The 11624-nt window shown below is 38.9% G+C and overlaps 1 protein-coding gene across 1 annotated transcript in view; it reads left to right on the top strand.

Moving 5' to 3' along the window:
* rspo1 (R-spondin 1) overlaps positions 1-9675 on the top strand; it is a 29966-nt gene extending 20291 nt beyond the window's left edge. Inside the window, exon 6 of the mRNA XM_030156986.1 lies at positions 9461-9675. Within this exon, the coding sequence (XP_030012846.1) occupies positions 9461-9675 (215 nt within the window). The remainder of the gene's footprint in view (positions 1-9460) is intronic.
* Positions 9676-11624: the final 1949 nt, after the last annotated feature.

The following is an 11624-nucleotide window of genomic DNA, read 5'->3' on the forward strand; positions in this document are numbered from 1 at the left end:
ACTTGTATTTTTTGAAATATGATTTGAGAATGAACCACTACCTCCTCTGTCTGCTATTGCCACTGAAAAGAAATAAGCAGAGTAATCAAGTCAATTAGAAAAGCTGGTCAGTGTGACGTGTTAATGCCTGAGCTCATTACTATTCATGAGCTCGCCTGGGTGAAACCACGCCCACAGAATCCGTTTAGCCCCGGGGCACCGTAAGGGGGGGGGGGGGGGGGGGGCATGACAAATTCACGGGGCTCATACAGCTGTGGAGGGGGCTGAGTAGATACAGGTTAGAAGTTGTGAAAATTCCGTGTAAGGTCGCTGTATAATAGAGGAATACAAGCCGGGATTCGGACATTCAAAGCATGTTAAGTTTCATTTTCGGTGTACTTGTTGCACAGGATAAAGGATGCTGAAAAGCCAGGCTCTCATTGGCTAGCTGTTAGCCAATCAGAGTCAAGCAGATTAGCATGTTGAATATTCATGAGAACTGGTGCAAATCGAGCTGAGTTTTCCAGCAGGCTTTCATTACTTCGTTAGAATGGTTTGAAACTTAATAACTGAGGCATTTTTTCCAAGTCCTTGGTAGAACTTCAGACATTACCACAGAAGTAATGAAACATGTGTGGCAGAGCACCTTTAAGACATGAAAAGAATATGACGTAGTTCAAATGAGCTCAACTTTAAATTATTTATTAATTATTATCATTAGTAAAATAAATCCATAAACTGTCAGGGATCATTTTACTGCATCACAGTGTTACTTTTTATACTTTAAGTCTATTTTGCTGATTATTGTTACATAATTTTACTTAAAGGTTCAATATGTAAGATGTTCACATGCTCATAGGTGCATGTGAAGTTTTTGTTGGTCTGCTTTGTATAGGTAGATGGTCTTTGGTAGTGGTTGGCCATTTCCAAACCAAGGTTATTATTGTTAACGAAAACTAACGAAATGATGAAAACTAGAATAGAAAAGACATTTTTGTTAACTGAAATAAATAAAAACTATAATTAAAAGAAAAAACGCTAACTAACTGAAACTGTATCGTGTGTTTACAAAACTAACTAAAACATATAAAAATGATGGATGAAATTCCCTTCATTTTCATTTTTGTCAGTGTCAGATCGATATGAAATCGATTTATTTCACTCGAGCAATTTTAGCTGGCGGCACAATACCACACTTCACAGTCCGTCACTTCTCATCACTTATGGTTTACAGTCGTCTTTTGGTCCCCACTCTGCCTGGAAACATGAAGACTAAAGTTGGGAGAAAGCAGCAGAGTCCTGTACGGGATTTATGTGAATACAACAGCAAGGAAGATAAAAGATATAAAAATAACTAAAACTAAACTAAAACTAAGCATTTAGAAAAAAAAACTAAAACTAATAAAAACTAGCAAACCAGCTCTAAAAACTAATTAAAACTAACTGGATTAAAGAAAAAAAGGTCAAAACTAAATAAAACTAAACTATAATGAAAACTCCAAAACTATTATAACCCTGTTCCAAACTAACCACTATCTTAGAAGCCGGCATCCATGATAATGGTCTGTACACCGACTTCTTTGTTAAGGACTTGAGTTACTTTCTAGACTATTGGCTGCACCTGACTACAAGCCACACCCATGCTTCACGCTGCCGTCTCCAACGTCTCACCTTTGATTCATTGATGCCAAGCTTACGTGCAGCAGCTCTATTTCCTTCTTTGACAGCCGGATTGATCATTAGCCTGTGAAACATAAATTAGCTGCATCGTTGTTTGAGTCGTGGGTTCACAGAGTGTGAAAAAAGTAGCGGCTTATAGACCAGAAATTACAGTATTTTTCCATGAGAAACCTTGCACTGACTCCTGAGTTCTTCAGTACACCTTTTCATCTACAGCAACCACAGTACCCAACACAACTGCTAACCATCGATTCCCAGACAATACAGAGTCCAGCACAAACTTAATGTAAGCAAATGAACACCGCAGATCTTACATATTGAACCTTTTAGTAAGTTTTTCACACTGTTTGTGCTGGTACTTTTACACAAATCTGAACACTTCTTCCGCCCATGTTTAACACAGTAAACATGGCAGATGGGAACAACCTTTCAAAAACAACAAACAGTCATTAATATAATCTTACGAAAGTACCAAGATACCAAATGAACGAGCTTTAAAGCTGCGTGTGCTTCATGTAATGCCTCCATCAGTTAATTTGATGAGTGATTGAACCATTACTCAACATCCAAAGGCCTGTTTTCCCGCCAGTGTGTCTGTGACCCACAGTGTGTTGATTGGGTTTGGTTTGGCTGAGCTCACAGGATACAGAATCTCTTGACTTCTCAGCATGTAAACAATAAACTCCCTGTATGAGCCAAGCAGATGAAGGGCGGGCAGTACGCACTGCGAAGCTGGACAATGATCAGAGCTAGAAAGAGCTATTTGTTCTAAAGACCGTTGAAGCGTGAGGTTTACACGACCATGACATGTTTGCTTGGGCTCTTATCATCCACACAGCAGCTTGTTCTCCAGCAGGTTAACAGTCATTCTCACCAGTCAGTGGCCATTATCAACTTTCATAACAGCCTATTAGGCGTTCTTGGCCTCAATGACGGCTAAGGCCAATAAAAGACGGGCTGGCCAGTTGGTTCGGAGTTTATTAGATGAAAGGTGCCGCAAAAACAACAGCGATCTTGGAGGTTTGCTTTAAAAATTGTACTTAATAGAATGGCAAGATTAAAAAAAGGGGATGATAGTGTTGAGGTGGGGCTAGTTTGCTAACTGAAGCTAATTTGACCTTTATTTTGGTCCATTTAACCACTGAGGTGTTAAACGCTGCTTAAGACTCATTATCACATTTTTTTCCTCTTTCTGTTACGTGCTAATCTGCTTTGTGTACTTTGCCAATTTCAACTAAAGTCACATTTATTTACAAGGCTGTAAAGAAGCAGTATTTAAAGGCAGTATTGGATGGTGGCACGCTTAGGGGATTTCATTAGTTTCCATAACAATATTTGCACACTGCTGGCACTGGTACAGATGTTGCAACACGTAACGGATGATATGCCTGGATGTATGTGAGTAAACACAGTGGACGTTAGAATATTACAGCACCGTTCTCCATCCCTCAGTGATTCCCTTGTGGCTCCAAGAATGGAATATGATCTGACATTGTCCCATACAGATCTGCAGTCATGTCTAAAGGGGGGGTGGGGTGGGGGGTGAGGGACGGTGCAGCTCTTTATTTTTGGACAGCCTGTGACAGCGGTAAATTTACTCTTGATGCCTGCATACTGGAAGAAGTTTCGGCCGTGGGTTTAAAAATTATAATCAACTGTAAAATATTATAAACTGCCTGATAAAAATTGCTTCAAGTTGACTGCCAAATTTCTAAACTTGGAGCAAACTTAGGTTATTTTAGAAAGGTAGGAATGACCTGTGAGGTGTCGCCTGATGAGTGATGAGTCATAGAAGCTCTTTGGATAATGAAACGGGTGACTGTTGAAGTTAAGGAGGTCCTGTTTTTCCTCTAATATACTGCGAAATACAGCCGTATGAAAGACAGCCATATACTGTACGCTACTACTGCCAAAATGCACAAGAATGAATTTTCTTCTGTGAGGTAATTCTTGGGTGATGGTACCATGACTCCGGTGAACCAGTTCAAGTGGGTAAACTGACTCTGTGTAAGAAAAGAGCACAGCTGCAGATTCATCTGTGGGAGTTGGCTGGCAAACCGACTATATAAAACACATAGGGCAGACCTTGTATAACATTAGTGATTTAGTGGTCTGCAGATCTCACGCTTTGTGTTGATTTGGCTGCAAAATCCCACCCCCCTTTTCCTGAAGCTCCACGAAGGGTCTCACGCGAAAACAGAATTTTCTGGATGTGTTATTGCATTTGTCAGGCAAAATTGTTTAGCTTGGATGGAGAGGAGGTGCAATCAGAGCTGTCATAACCTGATGGAGTCCCCCTCTCTTGGCTCCATTAGTGATTTGTTCGAGGACTAATTAAGTCCTTACTCCGTTTGCACATCAGCTCTGATGATTCTCTCTTAACTCTTCACTTCAGGCTACACTCTCTCTCACTGGGCCTCATTGATTTCAATTAAAATGACCACCGCTCAACATTAATCCCTTGATTAGGATCAAAAACGCATTAATTGACTTAATATCAACTCATTTGAACGTCAGTTTTTCTTATACAACATGACTAACCAAATGATGTCAGTAGTGATGTTTCCCTGATTATGGCACTAATGGCTCTTAGATAGATGTGAGTTCCTCCTGTTTGAGCACTACCGTGTGGGATCGAGACGTTCCGTTTACTTATGAGCGAAACAACTGTGATTCCGCTTTGGCCTGAATTAAATAAATGTTTTTGTATTCGGTCTGTTCACATTCGACAACATCGAATTCTCTTCTTCATCATCATATAATGATTTTCACTGGATTTGTAGAAACATGTTTTTGGTAAGATTTGAAAAATATTGCACATTTGGGCTCTTTTTTTTTTTTTTTTTTACTTTGCATTTGTACCAAAAAATCATAACTGTTTGTACAACAAGTAAAACCAATACTGGTGTGGAAATAAACACAGACTTGTAGTTATTACCGCTCAGCAGTAGACAAACGTGGTGGCGCCATAAAACCCTGCTGTTGTCAACTGCATAGTGAACACTGTCCAGCACTTGGCATGTGTTCACTCAGTTTCCAGGATGTGCAGAGTCTCTCTCAGCGCACAAGTTCATAACAAACATCCTCCAGTTTAACTACCCTCTCGACGATATACAAAACAGAATAGTTGCTGCTTAAACAACAGCCACCTGATACTAGAGACAATGTACAATACACTTGATGACATCTCGTTTTATCCTCATGGGCCATTACTGGGCCCTTCACAGTGTTTAACTCATTATGTCCGAAGTGGTTTAAAGGTGGCGGACATTTGTGACACTTGAGCTTCCTGAGAGCTTTTATAGCTTTACATTTTCAGTTGCTGAACCAGTTGTGTATACACATCACCTGTGCGTTGGAGGATGTTTGCATTCATACAGCAATTATGCTCTTAAAATGTACAATTGTTATGCATAATGTGATAACAGACATGAGTGTTTATAGGAGCGATAGGTGGAGCTTTAAAAAATGGTGTCTAGATGTTTAAATTACTTACTTTGTCCTAGTGTTGACTATTTTTTAATGTTCTCTTGTGGCTGTTGCTGTCACCATGTGTTTATGACAAAACATAACATTATGGTGGATTTAATCAACGCTCATGCTTTGTATTTGCAGAATTGACACATTTAGCTTGTCAGTAAAAAAAGGAAAATCATAACTGTACATTCAGATTCAACAGACACACTTATCACAAGAGGAGCCAAAAGTACACACATTCTTAGCTTAAATAGAAGTGATAGATATGGTGTAGATAGATGTGATGTAGAGAGACAGTAGACAGATGTAGACAGTGTTAAAAAAAAAAAAAACAGAAGTATTGATTCAACTTATTTACTTGAGAGAAAACACTGAAATGTATTCACTGTAACTAAGCAAATAGGCCTCTGACCGACATTTCTGTGCAAAGTTAACATCAAATAAAAAAAAATTACCATGACTATTACCAATCAAATTTCATCTAAAATAAAATGGTAAATGGACTGCACTTACATTCCACCTTCATGGTGCCCAAAGGGCTTTACAAAGCCTCACATTCATGCACACACCAGTGGGCAGCTGCTGCCATACAAGGCGCTGCCAGGCCCTAGTGGGAGCGATTTAAGTTTCAGTGTCTTGCCCAAAGACACTTCGACAGGTGGACAGTCTGAGCCAGGTGAGCCACTGCTGACCCTTTGGTCATTGGACAACCTGCTCTACCAACTGAGCCACAGCTGCCATTATCATTGACTATCATTCATTCATTCATTCATTCATTCATTCATGTATTTATTTATTTATTTTTTGAACTGTGTACTACTTGGGAAGGATTCAGGAGTGCTGAAGCCTATCCCAGGTAAAATTGGGTGAAGGCAGATACATTCACACCTATGGGTTATTTAGACCAGGGGTCACTGACCCTGGTCCTCCAAATCTACTATCCTGCATGTTTTAGATGTATGCGTCTTCCAACACACCTGATTCAAATAATAAGCCTATCATCAAGCTCTGTAGAAGCCTGATAATGACCATCAGGTGTGCTGGAAGGGGGAAACATCTAAAACATGTAGGATAGTAGATATCGAGGACCAGGGTTGGCGACCCCTGATTTAGACTGACCCGTTAACATATTCAGATGCCTGTCTTTGGACGGTGGAAGGAAGCTGGAGTACCTGGGTAGAACCCATACAGACATGAGGAGAACATGTTGCCCTTTTACTCAGACTCAGCTTTATTACCTCCGCCAAGGAGGTTATGTTTTTGCCAGGGTTTGTTTGTTTGTTTGTTTGTCTGTGTCTGTTTGTCTGTCCGTTAGTGTGCAACATAACTCAAAAAGTTATGGACAGATTTGGATGAAATTTTCAGGGTTTGTTGGAAATGGGATAAGGAAGAAATTATTAAATTTTGGTGGTGATCGGGGGTGGGGGGGGCCTACAGGGGGGTGCAGACCACAAAATTTCATCAAAATCTGTCCATAACTTTTTGAGTTATGTTGCACACTAACGGACAGACAAACAAACAAACCCTGGCAAAAACATAACCTCCTTGGCGTGGGGGGCCCACAGGGGGGGCCACTGATCAGCCTTGGCGGAGGTCTGCGCTCTCTGAGTGCTTCTAGTTGTCATTCAATCTCAGACATGATCAGAACAAAACACAGTTTCCCAGATCTCGGTGTGCAGCATGAATGAACAGCATTTAAAAAAAAAAAAATAGACAGTAATAGGTAATAATAGATTTTTAAAAAATAGTTAAGAACAATAGAATTAAAAGTAACTATTAAAAAAAAAAAACAACACTAAAATAATTGTAAAAACCTCTGAATCTGTACAGTATTTCACAATATACATTTCCAGCGACAGCTTAAGGTGGTGGTGTGTTTGTACAGCAACATGAGCAAGATAAAGTGGTAATAGTGACTGTGATTAGCAGCATCACGATCTGTTTTAAGGTGCAAGATGGACAGTATATGGGTATTTAGGTGACAGTGCTGACCACTGCACTATTGTGCTATCCCTATTTGTCTTTAACTTTCGTTTAACTTTCTTTAAATGTACACGTCTGCAGCAGAGTCTACAGAGACTTTGATCTACTGCCTAGTCTTATTTTGCTGCCTGTTTTTTCTTTTTACATTTTTTTTTTTTACAGAATTTCTTGTTACATGTGTTGTTAATGGTCTGTATTGGATAATGCACAGCAAGCTGGTTGCAGCAAAACAAATTCCAAGGGGATTATACAGGGTGTTTGCCCAAAGTTGAGTGATCATACTGAAAGGCTGCTTACTAAAAGAGTTACACATTTTACAACAAATAATGATTTAAGAAAGAAACCATAGAATGCTGTAGAATACTCCGCAAAACCATGTAGTAAGCAATAATGAATACACCAAGTGTTATTGTCATATCCATTTAGCTTGAAATCAGCCTTAACCTTGTAAAACCTGAACCATTAAAAAGTAGCCACAAAATTCCCATTTTTTGGAACTGAAATGTTCATTAGCCCTTTTAACATAATCCAAACAAAACAATTTGCTATATAATTACGTTTATGATATTTTTTTTCTATCACATTTGATACGGTGGGCATTTTTGGCGACTTGTTGCTCACAACAACGTTAACTTTAGATACAAAAATTAATTTTACCGGTAACATTTTGAAAATCTAGAACATTTCTTTTTTTTTTTTTTTTTTTTTTTTTTTACATAAAAGTTTTTATAGCCTTTTTATTTCCCTTGAATGGCACCATAATTCCAATATTTTTCAGTTTTCAGATGAATAATATAAATGTTCTTCTTAATGTAACTTTTTGAAAATTACCAAAGACTTTCCTGCAAAATGTGTGTTGGATGATTTAACATTAGCAGCCATACTGAAAACGGCAAAACAAAAAAAAGCCTTTCCACTGGCTGTAGAGGTATGATAATCCACCAGGGGGCATAAAACACGTATCGGGTCACATATGAAAGGTTTTTAAAGTTGTTTATGACTTTTATCACCAATTCTTCATCAAATCCGTAAAACCTTAGTCTAACCTAAGTATCATGAATCCTTAAGTCATTCCATGATTACGCACCTGAACCTCTTCCCTCATGGTGAACAATTTCGAAGTGTACTCCCTCACAAGCAGTGCATTTGTTTACATACCAAGCCGGTAGGTCACTCGAGCATTTTTGGAAATTTGTCTCAAAGTGCATTGTGGGAATGGGAATTCCACACAGCCGCAGTGCGGCTGCAGCAGCAACAAACACAGAAACAGCTTCATTGCTTCTTGCTGCTGCGTGGAATTCCGAAAAGGCCTGAGTGACGGTTTGGTTTCGGTTTGGTATGTAAACAAACGGACTGCTTGTGATAGAGTACACTTCAAAGTTGTTCACCATGAGGGAAGTGATTCAGGAGGGTAATCACAGAAAGACTAACGGATTCCTGATACTTAGGCTATGACTCGGGTTTTACAGATTTGATGAAAAATTGGTGATGAACGTCATATGCAGCTTTAAGGAAAGTACTGATTTTGTTGATAAGATAAAGGTCTCAGAACCTGGTGTAGCTAATACGATACAAATGGTTTTAACCCTGTAAACCCTGAACCATTAAATCATTGACAGAAAATTCCAGTTCTTTGAAACTGGAGCCTTTATCGGTCCTTCTGAACATCCAAACACATTTTTTTTCAAATATCAATTTCCATGTATGAGTTTCAATTTTGCATCATATTCGATACATCGGGTCTCAGTACTCAAATATTATTATTTTTGAACAAACAAAAACATAATATAACACAAACATGTCTAACAAATTGGTAATTCCTTTTCAAAACTGATAAAGTTCTTCCTCCTTCCTCATTAAGGACAGTCCTTGTAGTGTCACTGGAAAGGCCTCTGGTGAATGAATTCCTCCCCCCTGGTAGATTATCCATGTATTGCATGTATCTAATTGTATACATCAGGTTTTTAAAGAAAAAAATATCCCACTGATCATGTAGAGGTCTTTAAAAGTCATGTATCAAATATGATACGTTTGGCGTTATTGGGTTAAAGGGTTACTATTGAGAAGATGTGCTACTCTCCTGAAATGCAATAATACCGAAAGAAGGGAGATGCAAGAAGTTGACAGATAGCAAGATGTAAGGAGTAGAAGTAAAAGAATGTTCAGAAAAATAAATACTCAAGTAAAGTACATTTACCCAAAGAGTCTATTTATGTAGAGACTAAGTTTTTGTGCTTGATACTATCCACTTCTGCTCATCACTGAACTTTAACCCTTTTAAAATACTACAAAATCTGCTGTAACATGTCATTAATCATGTTTTTCTCATTTGTGTTTTCAGACAGGAAGAATAAAGGAGACAGACAAGATGATGCAAACAGGAGAGACAGGGAGAACACACGTGGACGAGGACGAGAAGGCAAAGATGGCAGTAGAGGTGGTGGAGGAGGAGGTGGAAGTGGGGGTGGAGGAGGAGGCGGAGGAGGTGGGAGGAGGAGGAAAGGCCAGAGCAGGACGACCACTGCTCCTAGCTTCACAACTAGCTCCGTCACTTAAACCCTGCTGTCTGCTGGAGGGGGGAGGAGGGGGGCGTGGGGGGGTGGGGGTGGCAAAGGGGAAACCAGGGACAATGCCTCAACCAGCAGTGACAGTCATACAGAAAAAGACTGACGAAAGTGATGAAGGAACAGATTAATGCTGCTAGAAGATGCGCAAAGAGAACTGGAGGAATGCTGCAACACAAAAGGCTTCCTAAAACTGATCAGATAGGTGACCACGCTGCAAAAGAAAGACTCGGAAAGACTCAGTTTTCACGAACAAACCCAAGTCGACATTGACCTACAAACTGATCATTTAGTTTGGAACTGCAGCCTTCGATAATGAATGAAGGGTCTCCTCAGTCTCCGCCGGTCTGTGATGTATTTTGTTCCAGTCAGTTTTTAATCACAGTCTGCTTTTCATTTGTTTTTGTTTTTTTTGTTTTTTTTGGTGTGTGTGTGTGTGTGTGTGTTTGAGAGAGAGAGACAGGACATGGATTTTCTCAACTGCCTCTGTACGTGATATAAAGAAAAAGAATAGTATTAAAAGTCTTTGTACCTTTATTTCCTGTTGTGAGATGAAACAAAGAAAGGCACTGGAAATCATTTGTGGTTGTATAAGGACAAAAGGTCTTCTGTATATGTTTTGAAGAGGGAATCTAAGCTTAGAAGAGGATGCTCTGAGGGATTATTATCCTCATCTTGTGTCTTTTGAAACTTTTGTCATTTGATAGCTTAGTTGTTTGTTTCAATTTAAATGTTGGTGTTTTGTATCAGATAACTCTGCACAAAAAAATAAGGGATAAAAAACACATGGATATTTGCATGGGTACCAGGTTGCATGTGCATGCCTCTGAGCATGCAAGCGTGTGTGTATGCGTGTGCGTGTGTTTTTTCTCCACCTAAAGTCTGGGTGTTGTGTCTACTTTGTATGCACTTCTGCACGAAATCAAAATGTTTGTTGATGGAACTTAGTTGTCTGTACATGTGTGTTTACATTTGCACATATGTTTTAATATTGGTCTCATAGATTGAAGGAATAGGGTCTGGAACAAATGTAAATGCACAGTGATATATCGAATATGCAGTAACTACGAGTCACTGATTATTATATAAGCCATCAAGTCATCAGCTGCTCAGTAATCATGTATGTTTGCAACAGGGTCTGAAGATTTTGCACAACCATAATGTTTCCTACTGCTCAAGTTTCAGAACAATCATAGCATTTTACACATTTATATTCCAAAAGCTGGCTTCTTTACTTTGCAGATAGAGAGAAAAAGTGTTGTTTTTTTTTTTTTTCCATGAATGTTTTCCATGGGGCTGTTTGCTTTACACAAGATATTAGTTTCAGGAGAGAGTTACATGCAACATTATTCACTCGTACTATGAATTGTGATACTGAATATGTCAAACTGTGTTTATCATCAAGCGTAAGTATTAGTATCATCATGTACAGCTTACTCTGTGAAAGCCTAAATAAAGTTCAGCTGAAGCTGATGAAACTTCAGTCATACACTGATTTTGCAATGTGTGTGTTTGATTTTACTTTTCTATGCAAAAACCATTTACGTTTCTGGAATTCCAAGCTTGTGCCAGGTGTATCTTAAACTCCACCAAGGAGATTATATGATCACTCCCTTTTGTCTGTCTGCTTGTGAGTCCGTAAGCAGCGTTTTGCAAACCCTACTGTACCAAATTTCATGAAACATGGTATGAGGGTTGGGTATAGGTCACATTCCATCTACATCTAATAAAAAGGTGCAGATTTGAACTGTTTTCAACTTTGTTTTTAACACTGGAGACTCAGCTTATTTTATTCTTTATTAATCCCAGGGTGGAAATTGTGTAGTACAGTTTCTCCATTCAAGTATAATAATAATACAACTATTTTAATAAAAATTAGTAGGAAAGAAATGATCAACCATACAAAAATGTGCATGGGTATTGACAGGTGAATGTGTATGT

This window comes from Sphaeramia orbicularis, chromosome 16, assembly GCF_902148855.1.
Source record: "Sphaeramia orbicularis chromosome 16, fSphaOr1.1, whole genome shotgun sequence".
Classification (NCBI taxonomy): domain Eukaryota; kingdom Metazoa; phylum Chordata; class Actinopteri; order Kurtiformes; family Apogonidae; genus Sphaeramia; species Sphaeramia orbicularis.